The 18,342-nt window shown below is 50.3% G+C and overlaps 1 protein-coding gene across 1 annotated transcript in view; it reads left to right on the top strand.

Moving 5' to 3' along the window:
* Positions 1 to 18,342, top strand: part of KIF22 (kinesin family member 22) — a 44,505-nt gene that overhangs the window by 6,116 nt on the left and 20,047 nt on the right. Inside the window, exons 2-6 of the mRNA XM_038763232.1 lie at positions 7,880 to 8,081; positions 10,090 to 10,217; positions 10,356 to 10,510; positions 12,931 to 13,140; positions 17,991 to 18,221. Coding sequence (XP_038619160.1) covers positions 7,880 to 8,081; positions 10,090 to 10,217; positions 10,356 to 10,510; positions 12,931 to 13,140; positions 17,991 to 18,221 — 926 coding nt within the window. The remainder of the gene's footprint in view (positions 1 to 7,879; positions 8,082 to 10,089; positions 10,218 to 10,355; positions 10,511 to 12,930; positions 13,141 to 17,990; positions 18,222 to 18,342) is intronic.

Here is an 18,342-nt window from a genome sequence, read left to right as displayed (position 1 = left end):
CGCGATCCAGTGCTCTGCACACAGTAAGCGCTCAATAAATACGATTGATTGATTGATTAAAGCAGAACACTACACACTCCCACTCTTACGCAAACACAGAGAAAGGGCAAATTCATTCATTCATTCATTCATTCAATCATATTTACTGAGCGCTTCCCGTGTGCAGAGCACTGTACTAAGCGCTTGGGAAGTACAAGTTGGCAACATATAGAGACGATCCCTACCCAACAGCGGGCTCACAGTCTCCATATTCACCATGGGCTGGAACTTTCTGTATGCAACTCGGTTGGGTGGAGGAAATTAGGGAATTTCTCCCTGCCTCCCCTTACCTTGGGCCTGGGCAATTAATAATAATAATAATAATAATAGTATTAAGCACGTGCTATGTGCCAGGCACTGTTCTAAGCGCTAAGGTAGATACAAGTAAATTGGATTGGATGCAATCCCTGTCCCACATAGGGCTCTCAGTCTCAATCCCTATTTTCCAGATGAGATAACTGAGGCCCAGAGAAGTGAAATGACTTGCCCAGGGTCACACAGCAGACAAGGGGTGGAACCGGGAATAGAAGCCATGCCCCCTGACTTTCAGGACCATTAAGCTCCACTACTCCCGGGCTTTGGAGACAGAGGTCACGGATTCAAATCCCGGCTCCGCCACTTGTCAGCTGTGTGACTTTGGGCAAGTCACTTCACTTCTCTGGGCCTCAGTTCCCTCTATCTGGAAAATGGGGATGAAGACTGTGAGCCCCCGGGGGACAACCTGCTCGCCTTGTAACCTCCCCAGCGCTTAGAACAGTGCTTTGCACATAGTAAGCGCTTAATAAATGCTATCATTAGTATTATTATTATTACACCATGCTGCTTCCCTAAGGGCGCAACTCAGTGTCGGCTTGGAAAAAATGGTTGTGCACTTTTTGTGGTCATACTGAGTGTGCTGTACTAAATGCTTAGCGCTTACAGCGCTTAGAACAGTGCTTTGCACATAGTAAGCACTTAATAAATGCCATTATTATTATTATAAATGCTGAGGAAAAAAATAATGGGGATAGTAGTAAGTATGCAGAGTAGACTAGACTGAAAGCTTGTCGTAGGCTGGATGCATATTCATTCATTCATTCAACCGTATTTATTGAGCGCTTACTGTGTGCAGAGCACTGTACTAAGCGCTTGGGAAGTACAAGTTGGCCACACATAGAGAAGGTCCCTACCCAACAACGGGCTCACAGTCTAGAAGGGGGAGATGGACGACAAAACAAAGCATGTGGACAGGTGTCAAGTCATATCTACCACCTCTACTATACTGTACGCACTTTCTTTCAATCATTCATTCATTCAATTGTATTTCTTGAGCGCTTGTTGTGTGCAGAGCACTGTACTAAGCGCTTGGAAAGTACAATTTGGCAACAGATACAGACGATCCCTACCCAACAACGGGCTCACAGTCTAGAAAGGGGAGACAGACAACGAAACAAGTAGGCAGGCGTCAATGCCATCAAAATAGATAAATAGAATTATAGATATATATACATCATTAATAAAGGAAATAGAGTACTAAATATGTACAAATAGTACAAGTGCTGTGGAGAGGGGAAGGGGGTGGAGCAAAGGGAGGGAGTAGGGGCGTATAATAATAATAATGGCATTTATTAAGCGCTTACTATGTGCAGAGCACTGTTCTAAGCGCTGCGGGGGGGGGATACAAGGTGATCAAGTTGTCCCACGTGGGGCTCACAGTCTTCATCCCCATTTTACAGAAGAGGTAACTGAGGTTCAGAGAAGTTAAGTGACTTGCCCAAGGTCACGCAGCAGACATGTGGTGGTGGGGCGGGATTCGAACCCATGACCTCTGACTCCAAAGCCCGGGCTCTTTCCACTGAGCCACACTGCTTCTCTAAGTAGGAGGGAGAACAGGAGAAACTGAGGCCCAGTGAAGCGATTTGCCTCGGGTCACACAGCAGAGCCGGGATGAGAACCCAGGCCCGTGGTCTGCCCGCTAGCTCCCACCGCCTTCCCAGATTCCCACATTGCGGAGGCGTCCCGCGCCTCCCTTGTGCGTTGGGATTGAGGCCCCGGGATGAGGCGGGGGGCCCCGGCTCCCAGCGGAGCCCCCCGGGGCAAGGGAAGGGGTCCCCCGGCTCCTTCCATACTTCATGCTGCTGCCTGGATTGTCTTTGTCCAGAAACGCTCTGGGCATGTCACTCCCCTCCTCAAAAATCTCCAGTGGCTCCCAATCAATCTGCGCATCAGGCAGAAACTCCTCAGCCTGGGCTTCCAGGCTGTCCATCCATCCATCCCCTGGCCCCCTCCTCCCTCACCTCCCTTCTGTCCTTCTCCAGCCCAGCCCGCACCCTCCGCTCCTCCGCCGCTAATCTCCTCACCGTTAGGCCTCGTTCTCGCCCGTCCCGCCATCGACCCCCGGCCCACGTCCTCCCCCGGGCCCGGAATGCCCTCCCTCTGCCCCTCCGCCAAGCTAGCTCTCTTCCTCCCTTCAAGGCCCTGCTGAGAGCTCACCTCCTCCAGGAGGCCTTCCCAGACTGAGCCCCTTCCTTCCTCTCCCCCTCGTCCCCCTCTCCATCCCCCCATCTTACCTCCTTCCCTTCCCCACAGCACCTGTATAGATGTATATATGGTTGTACATATTTATTACTCTATTTATTTATTTATTTATTTTACTTGTACATATCTATTCTATTTATTTTATTTTGTTAGTACGTTTGGTTTTGTTCTCTGTCTCCCCCTTTTAGACTGTGAGCCCACTGTTGGGGAGGGACTGTCTCTATATGTTGCCAATTTGTACTTCCCAAGCGCTTAGTACAGTGCTCTGCACATAGTAAGCGCTCAATAAATACGATTGATGATGATTTATTTATTTATTTTACTTGTACATATCTATTCTATTTATTTTATTTTGTTAGTACATTTGGTTTTGTTCTCTGTCTCCCCCTTTTAGACTGTGAGCCCACTGTTGGGGAGGGACTGTCTCTATATGTTGCCAATTTGTACTTCCCAAGCGCTTAGTACAGTGCTCTGCACATAGTAAGCGCTCAATAAATACGATTGATGATGATGATGACTTCCTCCCCATCCCCCCCATCTTACCTCCTTCCCTTCCCCACAGCACCTGTATATATGTATATATGTTTGTACAGATTTATTACTCTATTTATTTATTTATTTTACTTGTACATATCTATTCTATTTATTTTATTTTGTTAGTATGTTTGGTTTTGTCTCCCCCTTTCAGACTGTGAGCCCACTGTTGGGTAGGGACTGTCTCTATATGTTGCCAATTTGGACTTCCCAAGCGCTTAGTACGGTGCTCTGCACACAGTAAGCGCTCAATAAATACGATTGATTATGATGATGATGGTGATGTTTCGTTCCTCCGAAACTCACCTACTCACGGGGCTCCGTCTCGGTCTTGTCTCTTGCTCCCACCCTCATCCGGCCCCTCCTGCCAGGAACTCCCTCCCGCTTCAAGTCCGACGGCTCTCCTCATTTTCCGCGATATCTTCGCCAAGAGATTTTGCCCAATTAGTGTCTCATCGCCCCAGGGTTGAACGCCACAACCGCGACATAGCATTGCCCTGCCACCCGTAGCACGTCCGTACATATTGTGCATGCTCTACTATTTAAGAACTAACTCGTGCACATATCCTTCTTCCTCTTTCATCCCTTTTTTCGGTAAAAAAAAATCGTATTTAAGCGTATACTGTGTGGCAGCACTGTATTAAGCACTGAACAGCGTTTGGCACATAGTAAGCGCTTAGCAAATACCACCATCATCATCATCACTGGGGCAGATACAAGATAATCGGGGTGGACACAGTCCCTGGGGATCCCAGTCTTAATCCCCATTTTACAGGTGAGGTCACTGAGGCCCAGAGAAGTGAATTGACTTGCCCAAGGGCACGCAGCAGACAGAAGCAGCGTGGCTCAGTGGAAAGAGCACGGGCTTTGGAGTCAGAGGTCGTGGGTCCGAATCCCGCTGCGCCACGTGTCTGCTGTGTGACCTTGGGCAAGTCACTTCACTTCTCTGAGCCTCAGTTCCCTCATCTGTAAAATGGGGTTTGACTGTGAGCCCCACGTGGGACAACCTGATCACATTGTATCCCCCCCAGCGCTTAGAACAGTGCTTTACACATAGTAAGCGCTTAACAAATGCCATTATTATTATTATTAAGTGGCGGAGTCGGGATTAGAACCCAGGTCCCCCGTCTCCCCAGGCCCGGGCTCTTTCCGTACTGCTTTACTATCCGGAAATTATTTTTGGGTCCGTTTCCCCTGCTAGATCGTGACGACCCCGATGGCCGGGATCCTGGGCATTTACAATATTGTACTGTTCCAGGTACTTAGTACAGCGCTTCACATGCAGGCGTTCAGTAAATACTATTGTTTGGTTTTCCCGTAGACTTAGATTTTGTACACTAGAACCTCCTGAAAAGTAATCTGAAATGCCTTGACATATATCGTAATGACAAATGTCACTAAACTACTGTTTAATCCTTTTAAAGTAATTCAGAGCATAGCAGCACGAAAACCGCTACGGGAAGATTGGTAATTAGGAGCTTCTGCAGAAGCAGAAACTCATTTCGCTTCTAGGCATTTCAGCTCCAGTGAAGGATTTGTCCAATTTATGTTGAACTGCGGCCATCTAATTCCTTCCTAAAACCACCTGCAGCAGGCTAACTTTCTGAACACCTCTTTGAATTCTTCTCCCCATCAATCGTTTCTATGAATTCATCTGCTCTTTTGGATACGGGTTCGAGATGTTTTCACCCTAAAATTTTAGCCAGTGTTCCTCTGTTTCAGCAGCTTGCAGTGACCATGGTGGGCAGGAAATGTCTGTTTATTGTTCATTCATTCCTTCAGTCGTATTTATTGAGCGCTTACTGTGTGCAGAGCACTGGACTAAGCGCTTGGGAAGTACAAGTTGGCAACATAGTTTACGTTTTGGATGGAAAGGGAGGAGTGGATTATGGAAATGTGGAGGAAGAGCCGACAGGACTTTGCAAGAGGCTGAATTTTAGACTGTCAGCCCACTGTTGGGTAGGGACTGCCTCTGTATGTTGCCAACTTGTACTTCCCAAGTGCTTAGCACAGTGCCCTGCACACAGTAAGCGCTCAGTAAATACGATTGATGATGATGATGATGATGATAATTTGAGAGTTGAAAGGGGTGGAGTTGGATAATGCCAAGGTGGTGGGCTTCAGATACAGGGAAGATGGTGGCGGTGGTGTCAACTGGGAGGTAAAAGTTGGGTCGGGTAGAGGTTCACTGTTGTATTGTACTCTCCCAAGCGCTTAGGACAGTGCTCTGCACACAGTAAGCGCTCAGTAAATACGACTCCTCTCCTGTTTCTCCTGGTTCCGTCCTCTCCTGGTTCTCCTCTTATCTCTCCGGTCATTCTTTCTCAGTCTCTTTTGCAGGCTCCTCCTCCCCCTCCCATCCTCTTACTGTGGGGGTTCCCCAAGGTTCAGTGCTTGGTCCCCTTTTGTTCTCAATCTACATGCACTCTCTTGGTGACCTCATTCGCTCTCACGGCTTCAACTATCATCTCTACGCTGATGACACCCAGATCTCCATCTCTGCCCCTGCTCTCTCCCCCTCTCTCCAGGCTAGCATCTCCTCCTACCTTCAGGACATCTCCATCTGGATGTCTGCCCGCCACCTAAAGCTCAACATGTCGAAGACTGAACTCCTTGTCTTCCCTCCCAAACCTTGTCCTCTCCCTGACTTTCCCATCTCTGTTGACGGCACTACCATCCTTCCCGTCTCACAAGCCTGCAAACTTGGTGTCATCCTCGACTCCGCTCTCTCGTTCACCCCTCACATCCAAGCCGTCACCAAAACCTGCCGGTCTCAGCTCTGCAACATTGCCAAGATCCACCCTTTCCTCTCCGTCCCAACTGCTACCCTGCTCATTCAAGCTCTCATCCTATCCCGTCTGGACTACTGCATCAGTCTTCTCTCTGATCTCCCATCCTCGTGTCGCTCCCCACTTCAATCCAGACTTCATGCTGCTGCCCGGATTGTCTTTGTCCAGAAACGCTCTGGGCATGTTACTCCCCTCCTCAAAAATCTCCAGTGGCTACCCATCAATCTGCGCATCAGGCAGAAACTCCTCACCCTGGGCTTCCAGGCTGTCCATCCCCTGGCCCCCTCCTCCCTCACCTCCCTTCTGTCCTTCTCCAGCCCAGCCCGCACCCTCCGCTCCTCCGCCGCTAATCTCCTCACCGTTAGGCCTCGTTCTCGCCCGTCCCGCCATCGACCCCCGGCCCACGTCATCCCCCGGGGCTGGAATGGCCTCCCTCTGCCCATCCCCAAGCTAGCTCTCTTCCTCCCTTCAAGGCCCTACTGAGAGCTCCCCTCCTCCAGGAGGCCTTCCCACACTCAGCCCCTTCCCTCCTCTCCCCCTCGTCCCCCTCTCCATCCCCCCCATCTTACCTCCTTCCCTTCCCCACAGCACCTGTATATATGTATATATGTTTGTACATATTTATTACTCTTTATTTATTTATTTTACTTGTACATATCTATTCTATTTATTTTATTTTGTTAGTATGTTTGGTTTTGTTCTCTGTTCCCCCTTTTAGACTGTGAGCCCACTGTCGGGTAGGGACCGTCTCTATACGTTGCCAACTTGGACTTCCCAAGCGCTTAGTCCAGTGCTCTGCACACAGTAAGCGCTCAATAAATACGATTGATCAATAAATACGATTGGCGGGGTTAGGATTTGAACCCGTGGCCTCTGACTCCAAAGCCCGGGCTCTTTCCACTGAGCCACGCTGCTTCTCTAAGGGTTCTGGAGTGGGTCCCATACGCCCATAAGGGTTCTGGAATCTTACCTCCTTCCCTTCCCCACAGCACCTGTATATATGTATATATGCTTGCACATATTTATTACTCTTTTTATTTATTTATTTATTTTACTTGTACATATCTATTCTATTTATTTTATTTTGTTAGTATGTTTGGTTTGTTCTCTGTCCCCCCTTTTAGATTGTGAGCCCACTGTTGGGTAGGGACTGTCTCTATATGTTGCCAATTTGTACTTCCCAAGCGCTTAGTCCAGTGCTCTGCACATAGTAAGCACTCAATAAATACGATGGATGATTACTCTTTTTATTTATTTATTTATTTTACTTGTCCATATCTATCCTATTTCTTTTATTTTGTTAGTATGTTTGGTTTTGTTCTCTGTCTCCCCCTTTTAGACTGTGAGCCCACTGTCGGGTAGGGACTGTCTCTATATGTTGCCAATTTATACTTCCCAAGCGCTTAGTCCAGTGCTCTGCACATAGTAAGCGCTCAATAAATGATTGATGATTACTCTTTTTATTTATTTATTTATTTTACTTGTCCATATCTATCCTATTTCTTTTATTTTGTTAGTATGTTTGGTTTTGTTCTCTGTGACCCCCTTTTAGACTGTGAGCCCACTGTCGGGTAGGGACTGTCTCCATATGTTGCCAATTTGTACTTCCCAAGCGCTTAGTCCAGTGCTCTGCACATAGTAAGCGCTCAATAAATACGATGGATGATTACTCTTTTTATTTATTTATTTATTTTACTTGTACATATCTATCCTATTTATTTTATTTTGTTAGCATGTTTGGTTTTGTTCTCTGTCCCCCCTTTTAGACTGTGAGCCCACTGTTGGGTAGGGACTGTCTCCATATGTTGCCAATTTGTACTTCCCAAGCTCTTAGTCCAGTGCTCTGCACATAGTAAGCGCTCAATAAATACGATTGATGATGATGATGATGACGGAATCGGCGGGAGAGAGAGCCAGGCAGACGGAGCCATGTTTTTCCCCAGGAGGATTTTGGGGAGGGTGGGTGCCAACCACCCCTCTGACTCGGTTGTTCTCCTTAGGCGGTGCCCACGGCAGGGTGAGCAAGGTGGCGAAGAGCAGGCGCTGCCCACCGGCCCGGGTGCAGGTGAGCGTCCGGCTCCGGCCCCTCCTGGGAGAAGAGGACGGGGTTGAAGGCAAGGAGGAGTCGTGCGTGAGAGGACTGGACAGTCACTCCCTCGAAGTGGCCAACTGGAGAAATCACCAGGAGACGCTCAAGTACCAGTAAGTAGTCTTTTAGACCGTGAGCCCACGACTGTCTCTATATGTTGCCAATTTGGACTTCCCAAGCGCTTAGTACAGTGCTCTGCACATAGTAAGCGCTCAATAAATACAATTGATGATGATCATCATCATCACCATCACTGGGGATGGGAAGTGGAGACTTAATTTCTCAGTTCTTCCTCGGAGGGGATTCTGGAATTTTCCATCATTCCCTAATTGCTTCAGTGGATGCACATCAGGCAGAAACTCCTCACCCTGGGCTTCCAGGCTGTCCATCCATCACCTCGCCCCCTCCTACCTCACCTCCCTTCTCTCCTTCTCCAGCCCAGCCCACACCCTCCACTCCTCCACCGCTGATCTCCTCACCGCACCTCGCTCTCGCCTGTCCCGCCATTGACCCCCAGCCCATGTCATCCCCCGGGCCTGGAATGCCCCCAATCCCTCTGCCCATCCGCCAAGCTAGCTCTCTTCCTCCCTTCAAGGCCCTGCTGAGAGCTCACCTCCTCCAGGAGGCCTTCCCACACTCAGCCCCTTCCTTCCTCTCCCCCTCGTCCCCCTCTCCATCCCCCCATCTTACCTCCTTCCCTTCCCCACAGCACCTGTATATATGTATATATGTTTGTACATATTTTTTACTCTATTTATTTATTTATTTTATTTGTACATATCTATTCTATTTATTTTATTTTGTTAGTATGTTTGGTTTTGTTCTCTGTCTCCCCCTTTTAGACTGTGAGCCCACTGTTGGGTAGGGACTTTCTCTATATGTTGCCAATTTGTACTTCCCAAGCGCTTAATACAGTGCTCTGCACACAGTAAGCGCTCAATAAATACGATTGATGATGATGATGATGATGATAAGTTCCCCTTCCCCAGGCGGCGGGATTGTTCTCGCTTCCCTCCCTTCCTCCTCGAAACCGGCCCCGCCGCCCCTTTGGCTTTGGTCCGGTTGCCTGGGGTGGTCCTCGGGCCTCTCCCTCCGTCACGCCGACTCTATCCTTTTCAATCAATCGTATTTATTGAGCGCTTACTGTGTGCAGATCACCTTGTATCCCCCCCAGCGCTTGAACAGTGCTTTGCAATCAATCAATCGTATTTATTGAGCGCTGACTGTGTGCAGAGCACTGGACTAAGCGCTTGGGAAGTACAAGTCGGCAACAGTGGGCTCACAGTCTAGAAGGGGGAGACAGACAACAAAACCAAACATACTAACAAAATAAAATAAATAGACTAGATACGCACATGTGAGATTAGAGAAGCAGCGCGGCTCAGTGGAAAGAGCCCGGGCTTTGGAGTCAGAGGTCAGGGGTTCGAATCCCGGCTCCGCCACGTGTCTGCTGTGTGACCTTGGCTTCACTTCTCCTGGCCTCAGTTCCCTCATCTGTCAAATGGGGATGAAGACTGGGAGCCCCCCGTGGGCCAACTTGATCCCCTTGTATCATCCTCCTCATCATCAATCGTATTTATCGAGTGCTTACTCATTCATTCATTCATTCAATCGTATTTATTGAGCGCTTACTATGTGCAGAGCACTGTACTAAGCGCTTGGGAAGTACAAGTCAGCACCATATAGAGACGGTCCCTACCCAACAGCGGGCTCACAGTCTAGAAGGGGGAGACAGACAACAAAACATGTGGACAGGTGTCAAAATCCCCACCCACCCGGACAAGAGAACACAAAAGGAGAACAATCCTAAACCCAGAAAGTCTGTTTCAGGCCAACAGCTGCAGTGGGAAAGAAACGCTAGGGCCTTTTCTGCTCCAAGAACTTCACAAAGGATTCAGGCTGCCCGGTATTTATTTCTTTATAATAATAACAATACTAAGGATGGCATTTATTAAGCGCTTACTACGTGCAGAGCACTGTACGAAGCGCTTGGGAAGTACAAACTGACAACATAACCTCCCCAGCGCTCTTAGAACAGTGCTTTGCACCTAGTGAGCGCTTAATAAATGCCATCCTTAGTATTGTTATTATTATAAAGAAAGAAATTTCCTTCTCCCGCAGGTTCGACGCGTTTTATGGAGAAGCCAGCTCGCAGCAGGAGGTCTACGCGGGTGCCGTGCAGCCCATTCTGCGCCACCTCCTCGAGGGGCAGAATGCCAGCGTGCTCGCCTACGGACCCACCGGGGCAGGTGGGAAGAGCGGGAGGGGTGGGGGCGGGAGCCAGCGGGAAGAGGGGGACCCCCGGGGTACCCCGACCCGCGGGGGGGACCGACCGTGAGGCCGGCCAAAGTCGGAGCTCTCCCAGCTTGGCTCTGGCCCCCCGGCAGGGAAGACGCACACGATGCTGGGCAGCACGGAGCAGCCCGGGGTGATCCCCCGGGCCTTGTGGGATCTACTACAGCTCACGCGGGACCAAGGAGCCGAGGGACGGCCCTGGGCCATGGCCGTCTCCATGTCCTACCTGGAAATCTACCAGGAGAAGGTGAGCCTCGTCGTTCGGGGGACGTCAAGGGTGGGCACGGATCTGCGCGGCCCGGCGGAAGGAGCCCGGGCTTGGGACCGTCTCTATACGTTGCCAACTTATAATAATAATAATGACGGCATTGATTAAGCGCTTACTATGTGCAAAGCACCCTTCTAAGCGCCGGGGGGATACAAGGTTGTCCCACGGGGGGCTCACAGTCTTCATCCCCGTTTTCCAGATGAGGGAACTGAGGCCCGGGGAAGTGAAGTGACTCGCCCAAAGTCACACCGCTGACAAGTGGCGGAGCGGGGATTTGAACCCACAACCTCTGACGACTCTTTTCCACTGAGCCACGGACTTGTCCTTCCCAAGCGCTTAGTCCAGTGCTCTGCACACAGTAGGCGCTCAATAATAATAATAATGATGATGGCATTTATTAAGCGCTTACTATGTGCAAAGCACTGTTCTGAGCGCAGGGGAGGTTACAAGGTCATCAGGTTGTCCCTCGGGGGGGCTCACAGTCTTCATCCCCATTTTACGGATGAGGGAACTGAGGCCCAGAGAAGTGAAGTGACTTGCCCAGAGTCACCCAGCTGACAATTGGCAGAGCCGGGATTTGAACCCGTGACCTCTGACTCCAAAGCCCGGGCTGTTTTCCACTGAGCCACGCTGCTTCTCTAAAAATATATACGATTGAGTGAGTGAGTGAGTGAGTCAGAGGACCTGGGTTCTAATCCCGGCTCCGCCGCTTGTCTGCTGGGCGACCCTTCACTTCTCTGGGCCTCAGTGACCTCGTGTGAAATGGAGATTGAGACTGTGAGCCCCACGGGGGACAGGGACTGTGTCCAATCTATCCCGGTGCTTAATAATAATAATAATGGTAATAATAATGTTGGCATTTGTTAAGCGCTTACTATGTGCAAAGCACTGTTCTAAGCGCAGGGGGGGATACAAGGTGATCAGGTTGTCCCACGGGGGGCTCACAGTCTTGATCCCCATTTTACAGATGAGGGAACTGAGGCTCAGAGAAGAAGAAGAATAATAATGGCATTTATTAAGCGCTTACTATGTGGAAAGCACTGTTCTAAGCACTGGGGGGGATACAAGGTGATCAGGTTGTCCCACGTGGGGCTCACAGTCTTGATCCCCATTTTACAGATGAGGGAACTGAGGCTCAGAGAAGAATAATGATGGCATTTATTAAGCGCTTACTATGTGCAAAGCACTGTTCTAAGCGCTGGGGGGGAATACAAGGTGATCAGGTTGTCCCACGTGGGGCTCACAGTCTTCATCCCCATTTTACAATGAGGGAACTGAGGCTCAGAGAAGAAGAAGAAGAAGAATGGCATTTGTTAAGCGCTTACTATGTGCAAAGCACTGTTCTAGGCGCTGGGGGGGGATACAGGGTGATCAGGTTGTCCCACGTGGAGCTCACAGTCTTGATCCCCATTTTACAGATGAGGGAACTGAGGCTCAGAGAAGAAGAAGAAGAATAATGGCATTTATTAAGCACTTACTATGTGCAAAGCACTGTTCTAAGCGCGAGTACAGTGCCTGGCCATAGGATGTGCTTAACGAATACAATTATTATTATTTTTTTCACCACCACTCTCCCCCACCGGACCGTAAGCCCCCCATGGGCGGGGATGCCGTCAACTTACCGTACCGTACTCTCCCAAGCGCTTAGCCTGCAGTCAGCGCTCAATAGAGCACACAGCCAGCACTCAATAAATACGATTGAACGAATGAAGAAATACGACTGTGAGCCCACCGTTGGGTCGGGACCGTCTCTCTATGTTGCCAACCTGTACTTCCCAAGCACTTCGTCCAGTGCTCTGCACTCAGTAAGCGCTCAATAAATACGATTGATAGATTGACACTCCCCACAGCACCTGTACATAGGTCTATATATTTGTACATATTTATTACTCTATTTTGTTTGTACATTTTCTATTTATTTTATTTTGTTAATACGTTTTGTTTTGTTCTCTGTCTCCCCCTTCTAGACTGTGAGCCCACTGTTGGGTAGGGACCGTCTCTCTATGTTGCCAACCTGTACTTCCCAAGCGCTTCGTCCAGTGCTCTGCACTCAGTAAGCGCTCAATAAATACGATTGATTGATTGACACTCCCCACAGCACCTGTACATAGGTATATATATTTGTACGTATTTATTACTCTATTTTGTTTGTACATATTCTATTTATTTTATTTTGTTAATACGTTTTGTTTGTTCTCTGCCTCCCCCTTCTAGACTGTGAGTCCGCTGCTGGGTAGGGACCGTCTCTAGATGTTGCCAAGTTGTCCTTCCCAAGCGCTTAGTCCGGTGCTCTGCACCCAGTAAGCGCTCAATAAATACGATTGAATGAATGAATTGATTGATTGGTGGTGGGGGGGGGTGGTCTGGATGTTGGACCGCGATGCCCTCTTTCCTCCCAGGTGCTGGACCTCCTGTCCCCGGCTTCTGGGGACTTGGTGATCCGCGAGGACCGCGCGGGCAACATTCTGGTGCCCGGCCTCACCCAAAAAACCATCGCCTCCTTCGCTGATTTCGAGCGGCATTTCCTGCCGGCCAGCCGCAACCGGACGGTGGGCGCCACCCGGCTCAATCGGCGTTCCTCCCGCAGCCACGCCGTGCTGCTGGTCAAGGTAACTTATTTTACTTGTACATATCTATCCTATTTATTTTGTTGGTACGTTTGGTTTTGTCTCCCCCTTCTAGCCTGTGAGCCCACTGTTGGGTAGGGACTGCCTCTAGATGTTGCCAATTTGTACTTCCCAAGCGCTTAGTCCAGTGCTCTGCACACAGGAAGCGCTCAATAAATATGATCGATGATGATGATGATGATGAAGGGAAGGGATGCCCAGGGCGGAGCCGGGGCCTCGGAGGGATGATCGGAAGCTGGGGAGGGAAGGCCACACACGGGAGCTGGAGCTCGGCCCATCTCTGAGCCCCGCGCTTCTAATTATGGTATTTCACTCATTCATTCATTCAGTCGTATGTATTGAGCGCTCACTGGGTACAGAGCACTGGACTAATTGGCAACATCTAGCCCACAGTGGGCTCACAGGGTAGAAGGGGGAGACAGAAAACAAAACGTATTAACCAAATAAAAGAGCTCACCTCCTCCAAGGACTGTGAGCCCACTGTTGGGTAGGGACCGTCTCTATATGTTGCCAATTTATACTTCCTAAGCACTTAGTACAGTGCTCTGCACACAGTAAGCGCTCAATAAATACGATCGATGATGATGACGATGAAGGGAAGGGATGCCCGGGGCGGAGCTGGGGCCTCGGAGGGGTGATCAGAAGCCGGGGAGGGAAGGCCACACGCGGGAGCCAGAGCTCGGCCCATCCCTGAGCCCCGCGCTCCTAATTATGGTATTTCATTCATTCATTCATTGTCGTATGTATTGAGCGCTCACTGGGTGCAGAGCACTGGACTAAGCGCCTGGGAAGTCCAAGTTGGCAACATCTAGCCCACAGCGGGCTCACAGGCTAGAAGGCTTAGTACAGTGCTCAAGCGCTTAGTACAGTGCTCTGCACATAGTAAGCGCTCAATAAATACGATTGATGAAGGGGGAGACAGAAAACAAAACGTATTAACCAAATAAAAGAGCTCACCTCCTCCAAGGACTGTGAGCCCACTGTTGGGTAGGGACCGTCTCTAGATGTTGCCAATTTGTACTTCCCAAGCGCTTAGTCCAGGGCTCTGCACACAGTAAGCGCTCAATAAATGCGATTGATGATGATGATGAAGGGAAGGGATGCCCGGGGCGGAGCCGGGGCCTCGGAGGGGTGATCGGAAGCCGGGGAGGGAAGGCCACACGAGCTCGGCCCATCCCTGAGCCCCGCGCTCCTAATTATGGTATTTCATTCATTCATTCATTCAGTCGTATGTATTGAGTGCTTACGGGGTGCAGAGCACTGGGCTAAGCGCCTGGGAAGTCCAAGTTGGCAACATCTAGCCCACAGCGGGCTCACAGGCTAGAAGGGGGAGACAGACAAAACAAAACATATTAACCAAATAAAAGAGCTCACCTCCTCCAAGGACTGTGAGCCCACTGTTGGGTAGGGACCGTCTCTATATGTTGCCAATTTATACTTCCTAAGCACTTAGTACAGTGCTCTGCACACAGTAAGCGCTCAATAAATACGATCGATGATATGATGAAGGGAAGGGATGCCCGGGGCGGAGCCGGGACCTCGGAGGGGTGATGGGAAGCCGGGGAGGGAAGGCCACATGAGCTCGGCCCATCCCTGAGCCCCGCGCTCCTAATTATGGCATTTCACTCATTCATTCATTCAGTCGTATGTATTGAGCGCTTACTGGGTGCAGAGCACTGGACTAAGCGCCCGGGAAGTCCAAGTTGGCAACATCTAGCCCAACAGCGGGCTCACAGGCTAGAAGGGGGAGACAAACAAAACATATTAACCAAATAAAAGAGCTCACCTCCTCCAAGGACTGTGAGCCCACTGTTGGGTAGGGACTGTCTCTATATGTTGCCAACTTGTACTTCCCAAGCACTTAGTACAGTGCTCTGCACGCAGTAAGTGCTCAATAAGTATGAATGAATGAATGAATGTATGCTGCTAACTTGGACTTCCCAAGCGCTTAGTACAGTGCTCTGCACACAGTAAGCTCTCAATAAATACGATTGAATGAATGAATCAATCGTATTTATTGAGCGCTTACTGTGTGCAGAGCACTGTACTAAGCGCTTGAATGAATGAACTTGTACTTCCCAAGCGCTTAGTACAGTGCTCTGCACACAGTAAGCGCTCAATAAATACGATTGATTGATTGATTCCCAGACTGAGCCCCCTTTTTCCTCTCCTCCTCCCCATCCTCCCCGCCTTACCTCCTTCCCCTCCCCACAGCACCTGTATATATGTTTGTACAGATTTATTACTCTATATATTTTACTTGTACATATTTACTATTCTATTTGATGATGATGATGATGACGACGGTATTAAGCACTTACTATGTGCAAACCACTGTTCTAAGCGCTGGGGAGGTAACAAGGTAATCAGGTTGTCCCACGGGGGGCTCACAGTTTTAATCCCCATCTTACAGATGAGGTAACTGAGGCCCAGAGAAGTGAAGTGACTTGCCCAAAGTCACACAGCTGACCGTTGGCGGAGCTGGGATTCGAACCCATGACCTATGACTCCAAAGCCCGGGCTCTTTCATCTGAGCCACGCTGCTATTTATTTTGTTAATGATGTGCATCTAGCTTTACTTCTATTTGTTCTGACGACTTTCATTCATTCATTCAATCGTATTTATTGAGCACTTACTGTGTGCAGAGCACTGTACTAAGCGCTTGGGGAGTACAAGTTGGGAACATATAGAAACGGTCCCTACCCAACAGTGGGCTCACAGATTTGACACCTGTCCACATATTTTGTTTTGTTTGTCTCCCCCTTCTAGACTGTGAGCCCGTCGTTGGGTAGGGGCCGTCTCTATATGTTGCCGACTTGTACTTCCCAAGCGCTTAGTCCAGTGTTCTACACATAGTAAGCGCTCGATAAATACGATTGAATGAATGAATGAATTTGTCAAGCGCTCACTATGTGCCAGGCACTGTAATAAGCACTGAGGTGAATATATACCCCTGTATATATGTATATATGTTTGTACATATTTATTACTCTATTTTACTTGTACATATCTATTCTATTTATTTTATTTTGTTAGTATGTTTGGTTTTGTTCTCTGTCTCCCCCGTCTAGACTGCGAGCCCACTGTTGGGTAGGGACTGTCTCTAGATGTTGCCAACTTGTACTTCCCAAGCGCTTAGTACAGTGCTCTGCACACAGTAAGTGCTCAATAAATATGATTGATTACTCTATTTTACTTGTACATATCTATTCTATTTATTTTATTTTGTTAGTATGTTTGGTTTTGTTCTCCGTCTCCCCCTTCTAGCCTGTGAGCCCACTGTCGGGTAGGGACTGTCTCTAGATGTTGCCAACTTGTCCTTCCCAAGCGCTTAGTCCAGTGCTCTGCACCCAGTAAGCGCTCAATAAATACGACCGATTGATTGATACAGGCCAGTCGGGACACCACGCGCCAGGCACCGAGCCAGTCGGGATGGACGCAGACATGGGGCTCCCGGTCTCGATCCCCACTTTCCAGCTGAGGGGACTGAGGCCCGGAGAAGTGAATCAATCAGTCGTATTTATTGAGCGCCCACTGTGTACAGAGCACTGGACTGAGCGCTTGGGAAGGACAAAGTTGGCAAGTGAAGTGACTTGGGCAAGGTCACGCAGCAGACGAGGGGCGGGGGCGGAAAGCCTGACCTTGCGACGCCTAGGCCACGCGGGTCCTCGATCAATCGTATTTATTGAGTGCCTACTGTGTGCAGAGCACTGGGCTGAGCGCTTGGGAAGGATAAGTTGGCAAGTGAAGTGACTTGGCCAAGGTCACGCAGCAGACGAGGGGCAGAGTCGGGGTCGGAAAGCCTGACCTTGCGACGCCTAGGCCACGCGGGTCCTCGATCAATCGTATTTATTGAGTGCCTACTGTGTGCAGAGCACTGGGCTGAGCGCTTGGGAAGGATAAGTTGGCAAGTGAAGTGACTTGGCCAAGGTCACGCAGCAGACGAGGGGCAGAGTCGGGGTCGGAAAGCCTGACCTTGCGACGCCTAGGCCACGCGGGTCCTCGATCAATCGTATTTATTGAGTGCCTACTGTGTGCAGAGCACTGGGCTAAGCGCTTGGGAAGGACAAAGTTGGCAAGTGAAGTGACTTGGGCAAGGTCACGCAGCAGACGAGGGGCGGGGGCGGAAAGCCTGACCTTGCGACGCCTAGGCCACGCGGGTCCTCGATCAATCGTATTTATTGAGTGCCTACTGTGTGCAGAACACTGGGCTAAGCGCTTGGGAAGGATAAGTTGGCAAGTGAAGTGACTTGGCCAAGGTCACGCAGCAGACGAGGGGCAGAGTCGGGGTCGGAAAGCCTGACCTTGCGACGCCTAGGCCACGCGGGTCCTCGATCAATCGTATTTATTGAGTGCCTACTGTGTGCAGAGCACTGGGCTAAGTGCTTGGGAAGGACAAAGTTGGCAAGTGAAGTGACTTGGGCAAGGTCACGCAGCAGACGAGGGGCGGGGGTGGAAAACCTGACCTTGCGACGCCTAGGCCACGCGGGTCCTCGATCAATCGTATTTATTGAGTGCCTACTGTGTGCAGAGCACTGGGCTAAGTGCTTGGGAAGGACAAAGTTGGCAAGTGAAGTGACTTGGCCAAGGTCACGCAGCAGACGAGGGGCAGAGTCGGGGTCGGAAAGCCTGACCTTGCGACGCCTAGGCCACGCGGGTCCTCGATCAGTCGTATTTATTGAGTGCCTACTGTGTGCAGAACACTGGGCTAAGCGCTTGGGAAGGATAAGTTGGCAAGTGAAGTGACTTGGGCAAGGTCACGCAGCAGACGAGGGGCGGGGTCGGAAACGCTGACCTCGCGACGCCAAGGCCACGCGGCCCCTTCCCCCAGGTCGAGCAGCAGGAGCGCCTGGCGCCGTTCCGGAAGCGCGAGGGCAAGCTCTACCTGATCGACCTGGCCGGCTCGGAAGACAACCGGCGCACGGGGAACCGAGGCCTGCGGCTGAAGGAGAGCGGGGCCATCAACACCTCCCTCTTCGTGCTGGGCAAAGTGGTGGACGCGCTCCACCAGGGCCGGCCCCGCGTCCCCTACCGGGACAGTAAGCTGACCCGGATGCTGCAGGTCAGGCCGCTCGGGGGGGAGGGACCGCTCGCTTGCGATGCTAAAAACCGTAGGCGCTTACTACGGGCCGCCCGCCGGGGTAGCCACGGGGTCTCCGTCGCCCGGACGACGGGCATCCGGG

Source organism: Tachyglossus aculeatus, chromosome 21, assembly GCF_015852505.1.
Source record: "Tachyglossus aculeatus isolate mTacAcu1 chromosome 21, mTacAcu1.pri, whole genome shotgun sequence".
NCBI classification, from domain to species: Eukaryota; Metazoa; Chordata; class Mammalia; order Monotremata; family Tachyglossidae; genus Tachyglossus; species Tachyglossus aculeatus.
This window is presented reverse-complemented; position numbering and strand designations above follow the sequence as displayed.